At 42.2% G+C, this 25,069-nt stretch overlaps 1 protein-coding gene across 2 annotated transcripts in view; it reads right to left on the bottom strand.

Annotated features, from left to right (window-relative positions):
• Positions 1 to 25,069, bottom strand: part of ATXN2 (ataxin 2) — an 80,945-nt gene that overhangs the window by 2,959 nt on the left and 52,917 nt on the right. Inside the window, exons 13-23 of one of the 2 annotated variants that reach the window (XM_090290913.1) lie at positions 24,657 to 24,764; positions 24,306 to 24,376; positions 19,990 to 20,294; positions 18,125 to 18,188; positions 17,159 to 17,311; positions 16,729 to 16,789; positions 10,626 to 10,810; positions 9,931 to 10,063; positions 6,014 to 6,067; positions 1,144 to 1,289; positions 149 to 376 (exon numbers count right to left, since the gene is read on the bottom strand). In XM_090290913.1, the coding sequence (XP_090147039.1) occupies positions 149 to 376; positions 1,144 to 1,289; positions 6,014 to 6,067; positions 9,931 to 10,063; positions 10,626 to 10,810; positions 16,729 to 16,789; positions 17,159 to 17,311; positions 18,125 to 18,188; positions 19,990 to 20,294; positions 24,306 to 24,376; positions 24,657 to 24,764 (1,508 nt within the window). Of the gene's footprint in view, positions 1 to 148; positions 377 to 1,143; positions 1,290 to 6,013; positions 6,068 to 9,930; positions 10,064 to 10,625; positions 10,811 to 16,722; positions 16,790 to 17,158; positions 17,312 to 18,124; positions 18,189 to 19,989; positions 20,295 to 24,305; positions 24,377 to 24,656; positions 24,765 to 25,069 lie in introns of both variants that reach the window. The other variant, XM_090290912.1, reaches the window with a different exon arrangement.

A 25,069-nucleotide genomic window follows, 5' to 3' on the forward strand; every position in this document is an offset into this window, starting at 1 on the left:
GCCAGATCACGTGTATTTGAGCGGGAAAAGGGAGACAGGCAGATCACACACAGGGTTTCCTAGCGTGGAGAGCATCCGGCGCTCTGCCGCGGGTCTGAGCCTCCACGGCCTACCTGTCTTCACAGAGAGCTGGCTACGGCTGGTTTACCTGAGGTACGTGGGCCATGTGGGGCGGGGCGGTGTAGGCCGGCTGAACATGGGAAGGGTGGATCGTGAAGACCGTCTGCTGTGCTGCTGGGAAACTGCTCTGCGGCGACTGTGTGCTGGAGGCGGGTGGCATGGAGGGCGGGGTCGGGGCCAGCCCCGCGTGGTAAATGGCCGGCTGCTGCTGCGGACTGGCCAGGTGGAGGGCCTGCGCGGCCTGGTGCTGATGGTGCTGCCAAGGGACAGGGACACCGAGAAACCCCTTCGTCAGTGAAAAGCTGTGCGGGGCCACACACACCCAGCTGAGCTCCGCGCACGGAAACCAGCTTCCCCTGGGCCCGCCTGAGACGAGGGGCCGGCTGGCCAGGGCGGGGTGGGGCCTGCGCAGAGACCTCCTTTCTGGGGTCCAAGGCCCATTCTCAGCCTGGCGGTTACAAGCCCCCAACCAAGCAGAGCCTGTAAAGCAAGACCAGGGCCCCAGGGAAGTGACAGATGTCAGGGATCCTTAGCCGCCTCTGGTAACAGGTGAAAGAAGTTACCAGGAAAGAACACTTATCATAGAAATATTAGGGATGGAACAGAAAGTTCCAAGCAAATTTCTCACTCTATGTTAAATTAATTTTTTAATATTTATGTTTACAGAACTTATCCAATCATCTTATTCTTTTTTTCCATTTTTAATTGTTTTTCTGTTACGGTTGTCCCATTTTCCCCCACTGCTTCCCCCCACCCCCTTTCCCACAGTCAGTCCCCACCCCGTTGTCCCTGTCCCTGGGTTATTTATACCAGTTCCTTGACAATCATCTTATTCTTAATATGTATCTTACTGTGACTTAAAACGAACCCCAGGGGCCCAGTCTGCAGAGCTGTGTGCTGGCCCCGGGAGGCAGGGTCTAGGGGTCTCGGTCCCGCAGCACCCAGCCTCAGCCTGGCACCGAAGGGCACGCTCAGCAAGGAGAGGAGGACGCAACGCTGGAAGGCCTCTGAGCCTCTCCTTACCTGGACAGGGCTCGGTGCGGGGTGGCTCCCACCGTGCTGGCTTTGCTGCTGTCCGGTGGGCGTGGCTGAAGGCTGAGGATGTGGAGTGTGTGGGTGCAGGGTAGCATTAGGGTGCGCATACTGCTGAGCAAGGGAGCCGGTGGAAACTGAAGTGAAAGAAAAAGGCAGCGTGTACAACCGACACATGTGATGCCCTGAACGACCCCTCTCTGCCTCGTCAGCTGGTCTTCTTGCAGCTCAAGGCCTAACTTATGCTGTTACCAGTCTCTACATATGACTCCATTTAAACCATCGATTTTCAATAAAAACGTGAGTGATGTTATTGCTTAACAATTAGACTAGTATTTTATTCATATAATACAGCTGTATACATTAAAATCTAATTAAACTTACTCTTAACAGTAACTAGATTTTCCTGAAAAGGTAACTCAACACAGGCATAAACATTTCAATCTCTCTCTCTCTCTCTCTCTCTCTCTCTCTCACACACACACACACACACACACACACACACACACACACGGCCGTCATCTGGCTAACCTCACCATGATACTGCCCTGGAGCTGGTGAAGGGCCCTATGGGCACAGACTAAGTTGGGGCTGGGGATAAGGGACTGGATCAGGTATGTGACAAGATCAAGGTCGTATCTTCAGGGTTCAATGACCACAATTTTTCTCAGCTGGTCACAGAAGCCACCTAGGCTCTCCCTGTTCAAGGGCGTCTCACCTTGCTTTATAAAACCTAGTAGGTGTAATTATCTAAATTATGTAGAAAAGTGAACTTTCTTCAAAGCATCTCAGCCTTTAGAAAGAATTTTACTAGTTAAGAGTAACTTCAAAGGAAATACGATAAGCCGGTTGAAGTAAAAACGTGTTCATTAAAGATAAGAAGCCAAAGCCAATTCTTTGTGAATCTAATCACAGACCATACCTTGGTATAAAACAGGGAGATTAGGTATAGTCTTCCCAAGAGAGCAATCTGAGAATCAAAAGCACAATAACACGGGGTCACTGCCCCCAGTGACTATCAACAGCACACTGACTCAAAGCCACCCGCGATGGAGCAGCGAGCCGCGGCCAGCGGCCTAAGCAACCTGTGACTCTCAGCCTTCTCTCCAACTACTCCTGAAATCTTTAAAAAGCTCAGTCCAAACGTAGAGCCATGGAGAGGGCTGATGGGGAGAAGCCAGCACCACTCCGAGACCAGGCTCCCTAACTCAGCAGTTTAGAAGGCAAGGCTGCCGAGGATCACCGGAACCAGTAACTCTGGGTGAGTCCCGTGTCAATGCTACACAGAGGGTTAGGCACACAAAGCCGTTGTGTGATGCCTGACACTGCAGCGCCAAGGGCCTCCAACACTCCAGCCGGGCTGGTTATCTCCCCAACTGCTTACGTATCTTTTAAAAGACACAAGGCAAAGCCAGTGCTAGGGCCACCTGTGCACCCACCGCTCACACCCAGAGTAGGTCTGAGAAAGCGCGCCCTGCTTTACACGCCGAGAAGCCCCCGACTTGTAAGCGTTAACACCCCCTGAAACGTACTAGCACGGAAAACCGCGACAACTCTTGTCTCTCGGGTGTTTTTTTCCCCAGTAAAATTTTTTTACTTTAAAAAATTTCAGCATAGTTGGTATACAACATTGTATTTCTCTGGGTGTTTTTAGTAGGAGTCAGTGACTATTTCCTGGGAGCTAGGAAACATAATGGGCTGACTGCCTTCACAGTTCCGTGAGTCTGTGAGAGGACTCGGTCTTTCTTCTCCTTTACTGGCTTATTAAAAGGCCTTTCTTCACCATCATGCTCATCAACTTTTAATCCCTTGAACTGTCTAGGCGATGACTTAGTCTAAAACATCGGACAGAAATTTTGAATCTTGTTCTTGTAAAGATCTTATTTATTTTTCAAACTTATTTTTAAGTAATTAAAGCAGCCAGCCGCACGTAGCACAGTTTCATCACCACAGAAGGTTCCACGGGATAGTGATGTCTAGAGAGTCATTCATGCTCCCTTATTTCAAACCATTGGTATTAAAATACTCCCTACCTCCAAGCTTCTTAAATGTTTCATTTGTAGCAGCTAAATTGGTCTGGGGAAAAGCAATTCTCAAGTTTCATAGAGTAGAGAATCTCAGGGTTTCTATATTTTAAAACTTTATTTGTTCAAAAAATTCTTGTATTAACAAGTTTAAATTTCACTTTTAATTATCTTATAAGCAAAGTATTACGAAAATAAGTAACAATAAATAAAAAATAAACTCTAGCTGGGTGCTGGATTAATTTTCACACAAGATTAATTGTGCCCGTGAAGTCTCATAATTGTTATTCAACAATTAGAAAAATGTTAAAATCTTCAAATTATTTGAAGAAAATTAAAGATGAAATATTTTTCACTATGCGGTTTTAAAGGGCACCTCTGGGAGAGGTTACCAATAGTCCAAGCCCATAAACCGGAGGAACCTGAACCTCATCCGCATTCACAGGACCAGACGTCGGGTGATGTCACCTGAGCGCACCAGCACAGGCTGCTGCTTAAGGCGCCCGCCGTGCCCCGGCCCACAACGCCGGGCAGCCGCAGCGCGTTATACGGAGGACCACACAGATGTAACACACAGTTCATGAGCTGCAAGGAAACCTTACGGCAGCTTTAATTAGGAGTACTTCCCTTTGTTCACTGTCCTGCTTAAAAGACATAAAGCAAATACATTCTCCAGGAACCCTTTCCCTCCTCAGATACGGAAACCAAGTGGCAGGCTAGTTAAGTCAACAATAGGAACGACAAAATATAGTTCGGTTCCTTGAAAGGCCTGAAGAATGAGACAAAAAAAGGTGGGAGAGAAGGAAAATTAAATGGCTGGGTGGGTGGGGGTGGGGGGCTGGGAGGAAAGAAAAGAGCGAGGAACCCATACAGAGTAAACAAGGAAAAATCAGAGAGACTAGGGGAATAAGAAGTGGGGAGCAAAACGCTGTAAATGCTGAGCTTTAGGGAGTATCATCTAACCGCTTCTATTAAACATGCTCATTAATTTAGCTAAAGATTTCAGACAGGTTAACAATAAACTGAATTTTCTTCAAAAGTCTGATTTAGCTATTCATCAGTTAAACTTCTATTTATAAGACTTAATTTGCCTTCATGGGATCTAGTTTAGGTCAAGCAAATCAGATAAGTATTGCTTTTTGGGGCCAGACCTTGTCCAGAAGTTTCCTACTCGCTGTGTTCCTTGCTTGATAGGAATGTTTAAGACTCTAAACACATGATTTTTCAAATCCTTCTAACACTAACCACATTCAAAAAAGAGCTTCCTAAGCCATGATCTTACTGAAGCCAATTCGGTCCATAAAGCTGTGTTTTAATTTGTAAGTAGGTTTTTTCCATTTTGGCCTTGGATACACAAGTCATGAGGGACCACCACACTGCAAAGCTTTAAAAATGAAACAAAGCAAAACAACCCCCCCCAACTTTTAAACTTGATGTTAAATTTATAAAAAAAAAATGAAGCGAACGAAAGTTGAAAGCTATTCAAAAGGGGAGCAAAAGGCAACTAGACGGACCCGTGACAAAATGGCTTAGAAAGGGGGGGCGGGGTCGAAGCAGCAGATGAAATGACAACTAGCAGCCCCCAGTCAGCTTCTTCGGAAAAGCACTGATGCTCCTTTTCAAGGGAAGCTGTAGGAAGGCCGCTAGTGCTCCGGCGTGATGGTCAGGGGCCTTCTGGCTACTTACCGGGAAACACCTCCAAGCGGAGCAGAGACAGTAAGATGGTGAGGGTAACTACATCTGACACCTCCACGCGAGTGCGTACCCACAGCAATTACTGACGCCGGCTTTACACACTACTGTTCCACATACATCCTCTCCCTTTAACAGTATTTATATACAGCAAGACTCCTTTTTAAAGAGTATCTATTAAAGGATTAAATTTGTTAACATTTCCTAGTACCGCATAAATAATATTGATACATTTATTTTTGGATACCAAGTTGTGGAATAATTAATGACACTAAGTCAAAATGTTTTCTAAATGCTTTTTAAAATCTGGCATTTAGTAGATTCAGACATTGAGTCATTCAAAAACAATTCAAAATTTAGTCTCTAAAATAAAATTTTAGTCCTTAATATCCCCAAGAATATAGTATTTCACATAAAGTGACACATTACTGGCATAAATTTTTAAAGAATTTCTACAAGTTAGTACCGTTCCTATTCAAATACCAAAAGTCCACGACTAGCTTTCTTTAAAAAACTGACCTACAAATAGAGAAAACACACCTTACAAGTTCATTTCCAAAAGAAAGCTCTGTCCAGACTCTGTCTTTAGGAGCGATCATTTACCTCTCCACTGGTGGCGAGAGGGGCCGGCGCTGCCCAAGATAACCTCTGGCAGGTCCTGCTGTCCTGCTTAAACCCACATATTTTACACCTTCGGTCATGCAAAGACTAGAAGGACAGAAATATTTCTCCCCCAGTTTTTCAGTCTTAATCAATTCAAAAATCCTTGTAAGAATAAATTTCTTACCAGGATAGTAAAAATACTAACTTTTAAAAGTATTTTTATACTAAGTGTGTGGCGTGGTTAAAAAAAGGGCTATTTAGGAAAAGTCTGTCACACAAGGAAACTATCAGGCATTTCCAAAAGTCACATGTCTGCTTGGTATGCAAAAATTAATTTTTGAAACAACTCTATTTTTAAACTCCAGCTTTCTTAAGCTGGGTTATATTTCTTTTTTTAAAACTCTGATTTACAGATAGATATATTTTTAATAATTTTGTCTGGCACAAGGAAAATACTGCTTAACAAGTCTACTCCCTTAACATGTATTCTTTAAAAAGTGTTTTACTGCTCAATTAAAATTAGTATAAAAAACCCAACTCACTGGCAAAGTAGAAAGAAGGGCTTGTCTCCTTGTTGTATGGTAATTTGGGACATGCTGAATTTGGGAAACAGAAAGGTGAATTAGCCTTCTGAGGTCTGCATTTTCCTAATTTTCTGGAAAGGTTTACATATTTAGTAATTTCTTTCTGTATTCATGCATAATTCATTACTCTTATTTTACAAGAGATGACAAGCACTTTAAAACACTGCTACAAAATTAAGAGAGGGTTGAACAAAAAGACTTTTCTTCTGTACTGGGGTGTCAAGTTCTGCAGGTTGACTTGCTTAAATGAAAGGAATAAAATTATTATCTAATGAACAGAGCAACACAGCACTCCACTAATTAACCTTGTTATCAAAAATGTACCAAAACAGCCCTGGCTGGTGTGGCTCAATGGACTGAGTGCCAGCCTGCAAACCAAAGGGTCACTGGTTCGATTCCCAGCCAGGGCACATGCCTGGGTTGCAGGCCAGGTCCCCAGTAGGAGGTACAAGGGAGAGGCAACCACACCTCGATGTTTCTCTCCCTCTCTTTTCCCCTCCCTTTCCCTCTCTCGAAAAATAAAATCTTTTTTAAAAAAAGTACCAAAATAAAATATTTGCCAAGTTTAATTCAAAAGACAAACAATTTTGTAAATCACAATTAATATAAACGTCATTATTCTATAAGATGTTTATTAGGTGTCTGGTAGTGGATCCCAAAATTTGGAAATGTAGTAATAGCAATATTAAACATGGGTATGATACCATTTTTATTAAAATGACTACATAAAGGGGTGTGTGGGGGGGTACCTGGAAGGATATGCACCAAGATGCTAATAGATGCTGGTGAGCGGAGGGGTAATGGGCACCATCTTAAACCTTTTGCCTACTTCTTTTCTAATTTATCTGCATTGAACTACCAAAAACAAACCAAAACAGGATTGTAGACCTAAGTCTTCCTGATGGTTTTATGTGAAAGTCCCATTGCCACTATTTCTGAGAGGGTGGACACCGCCGCCATAAAACCAAGCAGATGAATTAGAAAACTAGATGTTAAGGGTGGAAAGTAACTTCTTTGGAGGGAGGATGCAGAGGCAATAATGGAAGTTAGATTAAGACCAAAGCGATGAAGTTTGTGATCAAAGTCCTTTTTAAGAGATATTTTAAGATAGTTAGAAAGAGAACAAGGTCAGCAATTACTCAGAATGTGTGTATATCTCTCCCAATAATTAAACTGTTCAGTTATCTGTTAGCATGTTTATATTAAATATACCAAAAATTTGAAAACAGTATCAGTTTCTTATTTTATAGTCATTAGTGGTCCTTTCTATTCTCAAAGCCTTTGCTATTAACCCATCAATTCATGAATGACAAAAAGGTGACATAATTGTCACCAACATCTGGGTGCATATTTCTTTGTGTACATAAAGTTTTTTAAGTCTATAGACAGGATGTAGCTTAAAAAGAAACATAATTCATACTCGAAATATTTGCTTCCTTTTGGAATACGAAATATAAATTGTTCAAGAGAGACGAGTATACAATTAGCTTTCTATGCAACATTCTTGTCTTAGTTCAAAATAATGTATTTAAAACTTGTCATATTTGGCGTAAGTAGGATTTAGAATATCTAAAATAATGAAAACAAATTACTGAAGCATTAACGAACTTACTTTAGCAGATTAAACTATGGTTTATGACAACAAAGAACAAAAGAATTCCCTAGTGTTCTTTTTAAGTTATTAATTATCCAAAAGAACCTCAATTAGTCAGCAACGATCATACCAGGCCCACAGCCGTGCCCTCGCCAGCCCTCACCGGACATCAGTAAACCCAACCTGAGTCAAGGGCAGGAGAGCAGTCTGCATTTAGTTGAGCAGCTTGCTCCTGGCACTAAAGAGCGGGCCCTGATGACGAGCACATGAAGTCCAGTGTTCTGCTTTGTTTGCAGTATTTCCTATTCACCCATACTTAAATGGACTTCAGGGTCCAAGGTCAAGTGCTTTTCAAATGAAAATGTTCTGGGAAGGTAGTTATAAAAGCCACTAGTGCCTCAAATAACAGTATTTATTGTACAGGCTGTTTCACACTGACGAGGCTGTTTCAAACCAATGAACATCCATCCAACAGACAAAGCCAGATGCTGGCACGGAGGAAAAAGATCCTGCTCAACATCACAGTATCGCCACAAAGTCTCCAATCATGGGTGCACAAATAGCTGTTCTCTAAAAGCCATGGAAATTTTAGCTCAAATTTTCAGATCTTATTCCAGGCGGAGCATGCCAGAAAATGGAAAGAAATAATCGTTTTTCCACTTGTTAAGTCATGATGTCTTCACCAGAAATATAAAACAATCATAATGAACTTTTCACCTACGCTTTTAGCAAACTAAAAAATTGTTGAAATGTATACAAATTGCATAAAAGCCAGAGTGAAGAATCAAAGGTGCCCTCTGACACCTACTTAGTCCTGGTGAAGACAACCGAGGCCAAGCCAAAGACACAAGATCGTAACCAAAATCTAAGTCAAATCAGTCTGTCGGTATGTTTTTTTAATTTATTGATTTTGAGAGAGAGAAAGGGAGAGAGAGGCGTGTTGTTCCACTTATTTACGCATAGCCTGGCTGATCCTCGTCTGTGCCCTGACTGGGGATCGAGTTGCAACCTCAGGGTATCGAGATGATGCTCTGACCAACTGAGCTCCTGGCCAGGACTATACTCTTGAAAGAAATGCAGTTAATTACATCCTTTTAATCCAAAGGGCGGAATCCACTACAGAAAGGGTTAAGCGATAATGCTGACATGAAGATCAGACTTGAGCGTTCCGTGCACTCGGCCTGGGCGGCAGGAGCTCGGCCCCAGGAGGCAGCCAAGGCCGGGCTGCGGAGACAGGAGGGGTGACTGCCACTGCCGAGCCCCACTCCTACTGACCCACAAATGTTAGAGACCGCGATCTAAGGTTAAAGAGTCTCTGCATGCTCTGTCATTCAAACAGTTTAAAGATTAAAAATGAAACGTCCATGTAGCGACACGTCCCTGGGGCTTCATTCTCACAGTGGGATTCTTTCAGAACTTCTCTCCTCCCGCTCCAAAAAACTGAAATGCCAAAACCTGAATGACAGCACAGGGGTTCTCGGAAAAGTTCAAAACAAAGCCTACATCTTAATAAAACTGGCACTAAAGGTGCCTTTTAAAAACATAAATATAGGAAAACCCATTAATTCTGTATTACACTAGATATAAATGGAATTCTTGTCTTAAATTCTCAACATTGAAAACCATATTATTTTAGAACTTCAGACAGCTGCTAAAGTGACCTGTACCAAGTTCTCTGGCTTTAATATTAAGACAGTAATATTTTTTTGCTTATTAGTTTTTCTTACATAGAATTTTATATAGAATATTTTTTCATTTTACCACTGTTTATAATTAAAGTGTAAATGTCTAAAGCATATCTAATATAACATAGTTTTGACCACTTAAAAATACAGCATGATGCAGAAACACAATAGCATTATAAAAAAATAGCAATAAAAACATGCAATGCCAGTCCAGAGCAAGAGAACTGCTGGCAGGACGCTTCTGCTGTGGTGACATTCCGTCGCCTGCCTTGCACAGGGCACACCAAACGGCAACACTGACCAGGAAGAGGAGAAAGATACTTTCTCCACAAGAGACGCTTGCTTTCTGTTACACACGCCGTTACATTAACCTCAAGGACAGACAGCTGAACAAAGGGCTTGCAGAACGGAAGTAGAAATCAGTGGCCAAGACTTAAAAAAGCAGGTAAGAGACAGAAATGGGTCCATCTTTTCTTTCCATTCTTTAACCTCAATGTCATAAAAGGCCGCGTTAATTCTTAAACAAAGTATCCTTTCAGAACTTGACAACGAATTCCTAGCCACACATGAGGAAAGACAAACACAGCGCGTCCTACCATACATCGCGTGTGTCTGCTCGTGCGCCCCGTACTGAGCCGCTGAAGAAGACACTAAGCCGGGCTGGGCGTGGGCTGCTGGTGCCATCATTCTAGCGTTGCCCTGTATTACAGGACTGTAGACATGAGGATGCTGTGTTCAAAGAAAAAATAAAGAAAAAACACTCAAATATCATAGTCTCACTCAAGCGGATTTTAGTTAGACGTCTTAACTCCATGGCATCTAAATTTCCAAAAACAACTCTGAGAAATCTAAAACTTTTCTTGGCTATTTCTTTTGAAATACTTAAAATAATCAACAACCTTCTCATATATATTAAAAAGCTCCCCCCTCTCTCCAATCCTTAGCTATCAACCGCAGAATTAATAAAGCACAGATACAAGAAAAAAACCCTATTAAAAAGCTCAAATTAAAAGTTAGTAAGCCCTGACCATGGTGGCTCTGTTGGCTGGGCATCGTCCCACAAAGTGAAAGGTCACCGGTTTGATTCCTGGTCAGGGCACAGGCCTGGGTTGTGGGTTCGGTCCCTGGTCAGGTCAGGGCACTTACAAGAAGCAACCAATCAGTGTTTCTCATATCGATGTTTCTCTTCCCCTCTCCCTCCCTCCGCCATTCCCCTCTCTCTCTAAAATGAAATAAAAATCTTAAAAAACATTAAAAGTCATTTAAGTGGAACAGAGACGATCAGCCTTACCTGAGACTGGTAATGTGGCACGTGCTGAACGAGAGGCTGATTTGGAAACTGCTGAGGACTGTAGGCCACATACTGTGTGGAATAAGCTGGCGGGGTGGCCACGATCGGGGGGCCCGCCGCTGAGGCAGGGTGCATCATGGTGCTCTGATGGTGCTGGTCTTGCCGCTGCTGGGGCATATTTGGTACTGCAGGGGAAGGGGGTCTGCTAAGGAAACAGCGTCTCCACGGCACAAAATACACGAACCTGGTCCATGAGGCTCTGCAGGACCTGACCCTCCCGCCTGCCGTCCCAGCACCATGATGGCTGTACCACCCCGCAACCACTTCGGCCCCTCTGGGCTGTTTTCCTAGCACACATGCCCCCCCCCCCCCCAGCCTCAGACATCGATTCCCCACTCCCAGCTTCGATAATTCTCACTCGTCCTTCAGATGTCAGCTTGAAGCAACTTCCTAGAGACCCTCTCTGACGACTGCGAAACTGGATCAAACTACGAAATGTTTCCTTCCCACTCCTTCTCAGATAATCCGTTTTATAACACCTAATCATGCCCCTTGCTAAAGGGTATTAAACTTATTCAAATAAAAACAAACGTACAACAAAAAAAGCCAAGAGACCCAACACTAGTCTACTACACCTTTCTTAATTTCCTACCACTGAGTTCTCCAACGACTTGCTCTTTCTCAAACACAGAATCACACACTATCACCTAGCAGGTTTCCAAACAGCTCTTTTAAAAAATTACTTTGTGTCCATACAGATATCTGCTACAGTCCTCCCCCGTTAAGAGCTACCCTTGAGGTTTTTTGCTCAAATGTCATTTTCTCTATAATGTACTTCCCAGTTCCCCCAAGAGAGCTGCTGCGAGCTCGGGGTGCCTTTCCCTCCCACGTCTATTATAGCACTGATTGTTTTCCGTGATGGGTTTATGGTTAAACAGCCACTTGAGGGAAGGAATCATAAACCACTGCTTACATCAGGTATAAGACACAAAAAGATAGAACAACTTTGTATGTTCCTAAAATCATCAGAACTATTTATATAAGTAGCTGCTAGTTTAGGGACAGAATTTGGTTTTTATTTTAAATATTTGAAATTCTTTGCTAAAAATGTACTAACTCTTGCTGAAAGTTAGAAGAGCCCGTTATATACTGTTTTATCTATTTAGAAAAGCAAACTTGAAAACAGAAGAAACCAATACAGTAAATATTTTTCTGAATTTAATCTTAAGATTCCCCACATCAAAAAAGCATCTCCTTTTAGTAAAGATACCCCAAAATCAAGCATCATTTTTTATCAAATGGAAGTCTAATTAAATTCACTGGGTTTAACCTATTCACTACCATTATTTCCTTTGATACATATTATAACTCTTACATATTAAAACAGACTCAAAAAGCTGTTAGTTTACTATCCTTTTTAAAATTAAAAAGTCTAGTTACAAAAAAATGCTCGAATACAATTTTAAAAGATAAAAAGTTCAGCCCTGACTGTGTGGCTCAGCGGATTGGGCGCCGGCCTGCAAACCGAAAGGTCGCCGGTCCAATTCCCAGTCAGGGCACACGCCTGGGTTACAGGCCAGGCCCCTGGTTGGGGGGGGGGGGGGGGTGTGAGAGGCAACTGATGGATGTTTCTGTCCCTTTCTTCCCACTCTCTAAAAATAAATAAATAAAATCTTTTAAAAGTATATAATAAGTTCAGCAACATAAAACTACCCCTCTAACATCTGCATAATGTTCTCCTCCAACAGCAACCGCTTCCAGACCATATTCTATGCATTTGCACACACACACACAGAGATATACTCGGTTTCATGGTGGTGTATTGTTTTTCCAAATTGACTCTACCTTAATCTTTACTTAAACTACACTTTAAACGAACCACCCTTCAGCTACTTCCTTATGTTGACGGTTTTCAAGTGGGGGAGTAACACTGCCTTTTAAAGGACATTTGGCAACGTCGGGAGACATTCTGGTTGTAACAGCTGGGGGAAAGGGAGGTTACCACCAGCATCTAATGAGGAGAGGCCAGGAATGCTAATAAATACCCTACAGTGCACAGGGCTCTCCTCGCCACATCCGGACAAAGAATATCTGTCCCAAAATGTCAATAGTGCCAGGGCTAAGAAATTCTGCTTTGACAAGTCCTTGACTTTGGCATATTTTCAAACACAATTCAATTTTCCTCAAAGATTGCAAAAAAGATAACACTGCATTACGTACCAAGAAGACAAAGGCGGTTTTGTGCAAAGGCCCTACTATCACGCAGGGAAGGTGTGTCATATACAGCCCATGGCTGCATTTCAGAAGCAAGTCCTTGACTTTTGTTATTTCAGAGTACAGAGGTAGAATACAAAACTAATGTAAGGACAGCAATAACCTTTATATACAGTACTTCATGAAAACTAACTTCGTACATAACTACTTGGCAGCTTGCAATGGAAACGCTGACCCGGGTTTACATTAAAAAGAAAACAAGGAAATAGGAAATACCTAAGGCATAAACTGAAGAAACACACAAACCTTTCAGAGAGACTTAAAACCATTACTGAAGCTAGAGAAGCAAACTTAAACAAGGGGAAAGCACAGTCTGTTCTCAGGTAAGGAGACTCAATATGAAGATAGCAATTCTCCAGTAAGTTAACTGATAAAAACTTAATGTGATGTTAATAAAAATGCCCACTGTCCAATTGGATGTTAAAATCCATGCGTTCTGCCCTGGCTGGTGCGGCTCAGCAGACTGAGCGCCAGCCTGCAGACCAAAAGGCTGAGGGTTCGATTCCCAGTCAGGGCACGTGCCTGGTTGCAGCCTAGGTTCCCAGCTGGGGGCGTGCCAGAGGCAACCAATCAACATTCTCTCTCACATGTTGATGTCTCTCTCACTTTCTCCCTCCCTTCCCCTCTCTCTAAAAAGTAAATTAATAAAATCTTAAAAAAAAATTTTTTTTTAATAATCTGTAAGTTCATACTGATAAAACAACAAAACCCCTCAATGGTCAACCTTTAGAGGATAATAAGAAACCAAATGACAGGAATTTTAGCTGTCTTTCTTGCACAAACTGTACTTCATGGTAACGAAATTCCAGCTAATAATTAAGGAAGGACGACAGGCTGTCATCGTGCTGCACCTCTGTGGAATACCTGCTCGGGGGCTAGACGATGATCATTCACGGCTGCTAAAACTAACAGAGCTGGTAAGGAATGCTTGGTCGGGTTACTCTACTATCACAAAAGAAAGAGGATAAGACATTACATGACTCCTAATGAAAATATACACATTATCTACGCAGCAGTCCAGACGAAGTTTAAAAAATCAAAACAAAACAAGCCCATCTTTCCAAACCTCCCTTATCTAGTATGCGTTTATGAGGGGACAGAGGACCACTTTACACGGCACCGCAGCCTGCAATCCACAAAATTCAGATGGTGGAAAAGAACACAGGATTTTAAATAAAATGTTAAGGGGAAAAAACTCGGGAAAACCATAAATCAAGAAAGACTTATTAAGAAAGCGATTAGCAATCAAATAAAAAACATAGACACTGGATTATGGCTCAACAAGCCAACTAGTTAAAAAAATGTGTAAGACAATATGGAAAATTTGTACCCTGGGTATCTGATGAACAAGAAATAATTGCTGATATTTTTGGGTGTGAATAATGGTACTGTTAACTAGGATTTTAAAAAGAAACATTATAACTTAGAGATTCACACTGAAGTAGAGTAGCCCCCCGTCATCCACATGGGATCCGTTCCAAGGCCCCCCGGTGGGTGCCTACAGCCGTGGATAGTACAGAGTCCTCTATGAACAAGGCTTTCTCTTATATATACATACCTACGATAAAATTTAACTTACAAACTAGGCACAGAAAGGTATTAGCAGCAATAACTAATAATAGAACAGAACAATTATACCAATACAGTTGACCCTTGACCATCATTGGTCTGACCTGCAGATCCACTTATACACAATTTTTTTTTCAATAAATATGATAAATGTATTTTCCCTTCCTTATGATTTTCTTAACACTTTTTCTCTAGCTTACTTCATTTGTTAAGGATACAGTATTGTAATACATGTAACATACAAAATACATGTTAATCGACCATGTATGTTATCAGAAACGCTTCCAGTCAATAGCAGGCTACTAGTACATAATCCCTCTCTATATCGTGGTTCACTTATTGCGGCCTCACTGTACCGCGGGATTTTAAAAAATATTATATTTAATTATTTATCGCGGATTTTTTGCTATATTGCAGGCTTTTGCGGTACTGTATATGTATGTTGTTAAAGTGACGTAGGTTTAAGTGTGTAGAATATGTTTAAGAACATAAGTAGTGTTTATAAACGTGTGGAAAAGGTTAATAAGGAACTGGGAACGGTTTATAAGTGTGTGGGAAGGGATTATAAAGCCTTAAAACCTATAAATACTAAAATAAATGTAAGGTTCCTACCTTGCAGATTTTCACCTATTGCGGGGGGTGGGGGGTGGGGTCTAGAACAGAATACCCGCGATAAGTGAGGGATCACTGTACTGAAGTTCTAGGGGAGTCAAGCTACATGTGAATTTCCAACTGCACAGGGGTCAGCACCCCTGACCCCTGCGTTTTTGAAGTGTCAAACGTATACTATAATAAAGTTACGTGAATGGGGTCTCTTGCTCTCAAAATATCTTATTGTACTATATTTACTGTCCTCCTTATGATGATGTAAGATAATAAAACATCAAAAACTATTCCCAAATCTGTCTAACCGTCCCTTACCTGAAGCAAATGGCCCGGTGTCACTTGTTTCAGGGGTCCCCTTGCTAACGCCTCTGTAGAGAGCCAATGCTTTCTGATGCAATGTGTCGGTCAGAACACATTTCCTGTTCACAGCTTCCGACCACAAGTTTAATGCCTTCTCTGCCCTAACTAAGCACTCACCATGTACTGTGACCATGACTTCTGGAGTTCGTGGCGCAACAGCAAAACTAAGCACCAGCTTCTTTTCCCTTTTCCACAATTCCATAGATGAAAGATTTGCTCCTAATGTAGAGGTCAGCGACCTCAGCATAGGGGTTTTTCCTTTCCTCAGTAAGTTGAAAACTTTTATCCTTTTCACATAAAGCAAGCACTTTAGCCCTGGCCAGGTAGCTCAGTGGTTGCAACACCATCCCAATATGCCAAGGTTGCGGGTCTGAGCCCCAGTGAGGGCACATGCAAGAATCAGCCAATGAATGGATAATTAAGTGGAAAAACAAATTGATCTCTATCCTCTCCCTTCCTCTCTCTACAATCAATAAATATAAAAAAGAATTAAAAATATAAAAAATACTTTAAGACTCCTTTTTGGCATACCCAAACTGTCAACATCACTGCCCTTGAGCCTTGGGGCCATTGTGAGGGAAAACAAGACCGACGTGAACACAGCACGACAATACCATGACAGTCGGCCTGATGACCGGGAAGCAGCTACTGAGCGAGGCGGGTGGGTGGAGAGTGTATACGACACGGATACACTAGACAGAGAGGTGACTCATGTCCTGGGCAAGAGCTAACGGGACTGCACAACATTCATCATGCTACTCAGAACAGTGTGCAATTTACAACTTACAGGCTATTTACTTCTGGAATTTTACACTTAACATTTTTAGACCACGGCTAACTGGATGGGGGTGGGGGTTACTGTATTAGAAAGCTACTGTACTGTTAAGTCTTTTAATGTGTGATAATGATGTTGTAGGTGTTCTATGTTTGTTTTTTAAAGATGAGAAAACACCCCTCTAGTGGAATTGTGATGGCTCTGGGGGAAAATTCTATCTTAGCATAAAATTAGAATGTCAGGAACCTTGGTAATTTAGAAAACCCTCTTTTCAAATTTAATACTGAAAGCTTCAAGAATCGGTTATTCTTTTTGAAGAGGATCTTGAACTATCACAATCGGTAAGTATTTCTTCTCCCATTTTGTTTATAAAAAATGTGCCTGAACACCTGACGTAATAGGCTGGTAATCACAAGTCCGAGCTGACCCACACGCATCTCTTCGTTATAACCCGAGTCACTTAATTCATGCAGCATGCAGACGACAGGCACACACATGCAGGATTATTCTCACCTTTACCTGCTCTATATGTCTTGGCTTGATTCACTGGCATGGGCGTCATAGGTATAGGGTATAAAGGCTTGAGGGATTAAAAAAAGAAAAAAAGAAAGATTAGGCTCTCAGGATAGTAAGAGCGCACCTCACTGCCTTCTCTGTTGTACCCTACCGGAGAGCTAGCTCGGAGAGTTTCCTCATTCTCTAGGAGTCATTAAAAACATTAAAATACCCACAGCTGGAAGGCCAAAGCCCGACCACGTAAGCCTGAACCATCTTTCCCACCAGGAAACCCTCTCAGATTTAGGGCTTCACACCAACACCACCTCATGCCCCCCCTTTTCCAGTACCCCTGTGACCCCGTCACCGCCCTGAGCCACTGCACCCCGACGGAGGGCTTGCTGTCAAGTACAAACACCCCGGGCGAGGGACGACATCAAACTCCGTGGCTTACTTGCACGCCTGGGCTCACTGGGACGGGATACATCATATTTGGTGCAAAACAAACAGGCTGAGTATAGACCGGAGTTGGCTGCTGGTGGCCCACCATGGACGGGCTGGGCTGTGCTTGCGGACGGGGCGAGGTCGGGGTGGTGGAAGGCTTTGGCTGCAAAAGCGAACGTCAGCGGTCTCAGGGCGGGAAGCTGGCTGGTATCGCAACCTGAACACGAATTCTCCCCATCTTTCTAAGTTTTATCTGTTTTTAATTGTCCCTTTCAATGGAAAGTCTTATAGAAAAGAAACTTCAGCCCTGGCTGGTGTGGCTCAGGGGACTGAGTGCCGGCCTGCGAGCCAAAGAGTCGCTGGTTCAGTTCCCCATCAGGGCACATGCCTGGGTTGTAGGCCAGGTCCCTGGTTGAGGGGTGCGAGAGGCAACCGCACACTGATGTTTCTCTCCCTTTCTCCTTCCCTTCCGCTCTCTAAAAATAAGAAAAATCTTAAAAAAAAGAAAAAGAAAAGAAACTTCACACATGCCAAATAAGAGAAAAAACACTGGTAGAAAGTTAAAATTTTGTCAACTAATAATACTATTAAAAATAGTAGCAGTGACTTCTAAGAAACTCAAAAAAGTGTTTTAAAAATTAAAAAATAAATCTATTTTCTTACAAATTCAGTAGAGTGACAACAACAGTACGTCTAAGAACCTGCCAGCCTGCCAGCCAGCCAGCTTCAAACTCGGTCAAAAAGATGGAACGATTCCCCCTGAGAGCATTTAATTGGTAACAACACAAGGATCTTCCCTAGGGCTCAAACATGCTCATTAGTTACCATAGGAAACCATAAGAAAAGGGAACTGTCAGGTTGTTTTAGCATACTAACACTGAATTTAGATGTCAGGAATGAAAAAAAGAAATAGTTCCACTACTAATAAATTTAGTTTTTTGGAGGCTAGATTACTTCAAAGAGGAAATAAATTTACCTGAGAAAAAGAACGAGGGTTGAACTCCTTTGCATTGGGGTTCAATGTTGATTTCCTCACTTGCCTAAATCAGAACAAAAATATAAAGGCCAGTGAAATCTGCATGCAACTTATGTGTCTCTAAAGTCTTCTTTATCTGACAGTCTTTTTAAAAAAGATTGCTAACCATATATTACATTTAAACAATTCTCACTAGAAGATCATTAATCCACTTCATTAAAACACACACACACACACAACTCCTTGATCTGATAAAGACTGACCAAAAAAGGACAAGTTTTTTTAAAAAGTATAATGCATAATGTTTCTCTCAAAGGCAATCACCAGATACTTTAACTGAAAAGACAGCAGTAGCCCCTTATAAAATGTCCTGAAATGCAATCCTTAACATACTAATTCTCTAGCCTGCACTATTTTTTCAATGTGACAAAGTGTTTCTCACATGACATACCCTGGAAAAAAGTATGACTAATAAAAAAGATTTTTTTTTTGTCTCAAATCAAGAATACGCACTCCCCAACTTATCAACGAGCTACATTCCAGAAGTTCAGCTGTAACTGGGTCATATGGGACCTAGAGCAAATAAGTCACCGGTACCTAAGTCAGGCTCTGAGGCCAGCCCATGAAAGTCCATTTAACTGGTAACACAGGGGTAGGCAACAGTAGGTTTACAGCGGTGAGTACGTGAGTTTATTCTTTTATTATTCTTTATTAATACTGTATTTGTCTATTATTATTTCATATCCTTATTTATCATTTATCTTTTAAAGTAATTATGGCTGGTAATTTAACCTACTTTTGTCCATCCCTGTATGAGGAAAGACACAAATAAACCTGGAATTTATTTATTAAAAAATCGTGTATTTATTCTTACATGTTTATACTTCAGTCATCTTCAAATACAATACACCTACTGAGATTTTTTTCCACAGCTCAGAACAGTTTTTGAACTCGCAGATTTTGGTGCCTTTTAATGCTTCTGCCATTTTTCTGTTTCACCTTTTCCACATCAGTAAAACGTTTCCCTTTGAGGGCTTTTTTCATCCGGGGAAACAAAAAACAAGTTGCTTGGAGCAAGATCAAGTGAGTAGGGAAGGTGGGGCATGAGGGTTATGCCGTTTGTGGTCAAAAACTGCCGGACACTCAGCAGGGTGTGGGCAGGTGCGCTCGTAAATCACCCACCGTGAAATGGGCAAAGTGCTGACAGAGTTCAAATTTCCCTGAAGCCAGACGCCACCTCTCGCAACAACGCCAGCTGGTGCACAGAGACGGACGGGTTCCTAGAACCCCGACCCAGTGGGGGAAGCCTGTGCTACAAGGGGACTATCTCTCAGAAGGTAATTCCGGGTTGTTTGGGTCCCCTCTCAAATATTGGATGTGCAAAATTAAGTCTACTTTAACAAATCTAACCATTAATTAAAACATTGTTTCTGACGGGAAATGGTGAATTTCAAGTAGGGACCCCCGATACTTCTCTCACTTGCTGGCAGTGGCAGTTTTCACTCCTGGCAACAGAGCCAGAAGGTAGGTACTGACTTAGGATCCTGGGACTATAAGTCCCAAAGCCAGTAAGTTTTTAATTCCCTGTGCATCTACAGAAAAAGCCTTTCTTAACTTATACTTAGGGGTGTTATTTATTTATTTATTTATTTTTGCCTTTGGGTAAAAAAATGGGGGAGAAAGGAAGAGTTCAGGGTGAAATGACCTATTTACTTAAAATGTCATCTGTTTAGCCAAGTTGTTTGTAATCTGAAAGCTACTTATGAAACATTCTAAAAGTTCAGATAAATTCTTGAGTTGGAAGGCCATGGACATCTTAAGAAAAAGTTAAGTAACAGGATATGCTAAATGCCAGGTTTACTCACTCAGCTGCGTCTTTTTTCTCCTCTTTGTCGTCTTTCTCCTGTTTACATACTGGACTGGAAGTCTGAACCCCCTGGGAGGTGACCTCAGGCCCCCTCTTGTGCTCCGCGTTACTGAGGATTGAGGGGGAAAGGCTGGGGCTGTTTGGCTTGCTGCTGCCACTGGTGCAGTTGCTGCTGCTGTTTTCAATGAAAGAATCCTTAGCAGTTGGTTCAGTTTTGTCTTTCATCAAATCTCTTGATTTTTCTCCCTCTCTATTTTTGTTTAGCAGTTGATCCATAGATTCAGAAGTAGAACTTGGCTGTAACTAAATAAAGGAAATAATTATACTTCAGTATTTTAAGTAACTCTAGTAATCAATTTCCTCCATAAGCACAATCAAGCTTATATTATGTTATTTGTAAGCATGAACTCTACGGAGTAAGGCTTTTTCGTACTTCCAGAGTAATGCCTTTATTATAAGGCCACATACGACCGCGGTCATCTACGCGCTCGATGTCCTGACCTCGAGTTAAATATTTACTGACTGCTTACCATGTGTCAGAAACCGTGCCTGCTGGGGGTGGGAAATATTAAATAGTACCCATCCCCCCAATGCTTACCATCTGCGTTAAGATCAGACATTTAAACAAAATACATTAAATACTATGGGATCCTACAGGAAAAAGCAACTTACAGAAAGAGAAGGTTTCTAGGCAAAACAAATATCATGTTTAAAAATGCAGGGGAAAGCAAGAAGATGGCCCCACTGTGAAACAGAAGGGCCCTTGTGCCCGGAGCAAGGGTAGGCGCATTGGCGTGAGTGAGTCAAGAAATGACAGTCACCCAAGAGGAGCTTAGAAGGTACAGGAGCTTGAAAGCTATGTTAAGGACTCTTGCTTTTAATTTTCAGCTTAACAAGAAGTCGCTGAAGAATTTTAAGCAGGTTACAGTGTTGAGCAGAATTTATAAAGATGAGCACAGTGGCTTTGTGGAAAACAAACTGGAGGGAAGCAAGTGGGAATGTAGACACCGTGACCGAAGCTGGGCTAAGACCAGGGCCCGGCCTTGGGACGCAGTGGCTTGGACGGCCAGAAGCAGGCGGATTTCTGAGGAAGACCGCATTAGACACGTTGGTCCCTAAGACACCTGCGCAGACCCTCTAACCTGTAAGGACAGAGGGAAACCACAAAATGCAAGGACCAACCAGCAAGAACAGAAGGCAGAAAGTATTAGTGAAGTAAGTGACGGGGTTTGCAAGTTTGCAGAACAGAAGACACCAATGCTACGCCTGCCTGAAGATGTTTAGCACGTCGGGGGTCACACCCCACAGAGGAAACCGGAGACAGCGGAAGGAAACGGCGCGGAAAAGGGGAGGGAAAAGGGCTGCAAGTGGAAGCGGAAAAGGGGGAAATGAGCACAAACACAGCAGCAGCCGGGGCGCTGCGCGGAGGGGAGGCCCCCAGGATGGAGCGCGCTGGGGCCTGGGCCCCGGGATGGGCACCACAGAGTCTGAAGCGCCACTGCGGGGCCCCTGGCACCCTGGCAAGCAGCACCGCGTGGCTCAGGGGCATCCCAAGCTTCTCGGCACCGCCCACGTAGCTGAGGGAGAAGGGTGACAGGACATTCATTTGGACCCGGTAACAATTTAAGTCACAGTATAGGCACTTAATTCTTAAGCCAGCATTTGCGCATAAAAATCTTCAGCAGTGGCTAGACAGACCAACTGTGTACTGCAGTGTTTATCACAAGGGTCTTTCAGTGATGCAGGACTGAGACTCCCGCGATTATTCACATGACGGTGAACACACCTGAAGTGCTCGCTATGGGCTGGACACTGTTCTATCTAAGCGATTTCTAGGCCCGCTCCGTGGTCCCGACAGCCTTATTTGATGTAGATGCTATCACTGCCATCCTACAAATGGGGAAACTGAGGCACAATTAACGCCTTTGAGCGTTCTCCCATGTTTCCTATCTGCACTATACTAAACCAAGATTCTTTCCCCACCAAATAAAACCACCGTTTAAAAATTCAGATATAATTGACACTTAGGAATGTATTAGTTGCAGCTTGCATTATAATGATCCGATGTATTACGAAATGATCACAGTATGTCTAGTTAACAGCCATCACTACAGTTATATTATTTTTCTTATGATGAAAACTTTTAAGACTATTATTATCTTAGCAACTTTCAAATATACAACACAGTAGTACTGACTACAGACACTGTCCTCTCTCTTCCCTCCTCTCTAAAACCAACAAACATATCCTCGGGTGAGGGTTAAAATCAGTATTAAAAATAAAGAAGCAAACGAAGAAATAAAACACACTAACTCCAACTGAGACAGCCCGGCCCTGGCGTGGAAGAGAAGACGCAGCGCCCTGTGGAGGAGAACGAAGAGCTCAGTAATAACCGTCCGCACCTGCAGCCACCCTTCAACAAGGGCACAGGGGCGCACGGCCAGTCTAATTCCATCCATCTTCAACCAATGGTGCTGGGACAAGTGGTATCAACACGCAAAAAAAACTGGATCTGGACCCCTATCTCACGTGACATTCGGAGGTTACTCAAAAATGAGCCCAGCCCTCAGTAAGACTCTTAGAAGAAAAGAAGGGGAAATCTTTGTGACGGTTACATGTGCTGCTGCTGAGACTGTAACACAGTACAGTTGCTTTGGCAAAGAGCTTGGAAGTTTTCCTCAAAAAGTTAAAAATAGGTACCATACGACCCAGAAATTCCACTCCTAGGTATATACACAAGAGAAATGAAAACATATGTCCACACAAAAACTGTACACTAATGTTCATAACAGCAACCCCAAGACACACCAACTGATGAACAGATAAACAACGTGGTCTATCCGTCCACCGGCGTATGATTCATCCATAAACAGGAACGAAGTACTGATAGATGCGCCAACATAAATGAACCTTGAAAACATTATGATAAATGAAAGAAGCCAGTCACAGAAGGCCAAATATTGTATGATTCCATTATTATAAAATGTCCAGAATGGGAAAAGCCAAAGGGACAGAAAAGAGATTATTGGCTGTTTAAGGCCTGGGGGACACAGGTATTTGATAGCAATTGAGGAGTGGCTGCTAAGGGTATGAGGTTTCTTTTTGAGATAAAGAAACTGTTCTAAAATTGAATGTGGTGATGGCTGTACAACTCTGTGAATATACTAAAAACCACTGAACTGTACTATCCAAAATGGCTAAACTGGCCCTGGCTGGTATGGCTTAGTGGGCTGAGTTTCTGCCTGCGAACCAAAGGGATGTGAGCTCGATTCACAGCCAGGGCACAGGCCTGGGTTGCGGGCCAGGTCCCCAGTTGGGGGCGTACGAGATGCAACCACACAGTGATGTTTCTCTGCCTTTCTTTCTCCCTCCCTTCCCCCCTCTCTAAAAATAAATATTTTAAAAATATATATTAAAAAATAAAATGGTTAAATTGTAGAATACGTAAATTTTATCTCAATAAAACTGCTTAAAATAAACTAACTCATATGCTTCAGAGCAAAAACACTTGTGTCCTCCACCGTATAATGAACCCCAGTGCGCTCTAAGAAGGGCCTGAGGAAGTGACTGTCAGAACTAACGCCGAGGGGATAAGGCAGACGGACAGAAGCACCTACAGCATGGCGCCACTGACATCGAACTGAAGATCACGCAAACTACTATCATCTGCGGCTTTGGGGTCGCGTCACGCGCCGGAAAAGGAAGGGCAGCAGCGTGCAGCGGGGCAGGACCGAGCACACAGGAGGACGCTGGGAAGGAAAAGGCTGAAAACCCGACCTTGCCCTCCAAGAAGCTACGCTTCAGGACGATGTCTTGAGCTGGTCTCAAAATATACCTTGACACGCACAGTATATTATAGTGAATATTATGCAAAAGAATGAAACAATTATTTAGAAGAGACTAGAGTGTGTTCAGCAAGTCCAGCAAAGGTCTCTATCACAACGTATTTGTGCACAAAATGGAAATCTGCAGTATGTCAGAGCCCCGGGGCGCCGGGCATCTTCTACTCGCCAGACCGCGGCACATAATTAACGCCTTGGGCTTGCTCTGTTCTTCAGTGAACAAAGTAATCAAATAAACATCAAATAATAACTTATGGTAGTTTCAAACGTCAAAATTACATTCTCTTTCATTTGGTATCTGTATTGTGCTGATCAAATCTCATGATTTTAGTTACCCTACTTAAAAGTACAGGCAAAGACACGCGGTTCATTGTTTGTGGTTATATTTATCATCCGTTTTTGTAAAATGACCACAAAATAATTCTTAGTAATGTTTAATATTTATGTTTGAAAATTCCAATGCAACACTTACCCTAAAATCATTCTTAAATTTCTTTAAGTCATCAATCTGTTTTCTATGCTCGGAAACAATTGGTGATATACCTGTAAAATTAACACCTATTAGATACAGATTTATTTCTAATTTCTAACTTAACCAAACTCTTTTAGGATGGGATGTTAGAAGTGGAAATAAGTTCTGTTACCCAAATAATAAAAATTTTAATATATTAATTACATACTTTGGCATTTGTCAAATTATGCTTCTAATTATACGCAATATTAGGAAAAAGGGTTGACCAAAAATACTTTGCATCAGGCATGAGATTAGACAGACGCCTTCATGTTTCTACAGTTACACCTAAACACTTTTTAAAGCTCTAACCTTTATTTTCAGCTTTTGAGAAGCTAGGTGAGGTCTCATTAGGCTTTATATTTTCTTTATTCCCTGCAGGAGAGTTCTGCCTCTGATCTTGAAGCCTGGAATCCTTAGCTAGAAGATAATTTTAAAAAAATTCAAAGTTAGATACATGGTGGAAAAGTAAAATGGGAAAATATGCAACAATTTTGATCTATGTTTTTAGAAAAGATTATTTCCATTTAAGAAGGCTTTTCTTCTTGGACGTATGAAATACCAGTAATTTTATTTTATATTAGTATTGATTACTCAGTAATGTAAACCCTAACAAAAGTCATTCAAGACTAACATATGTGAAATGAGCGGTATTACTTAAACAGCTAACTTCATTTACATAAAAACTCCAACGCTCACACCAGCACCTCCCTCCGAATAAGCAC

Source organism: Furipterus horrens, unplaced genomic scaffold, assembly GCF_987537825.1.
Source record: "Furipterus horrens unplaced genomic scaffold, mFurHor1.1.pri manual_scaffold_11, whole genome shotgun sequence".
NCBI lineage: Eukaryota > Metazoa > Chordata > Mammalia > Chiroptera > Furipteridae > Furipterus > Furipterus horrens.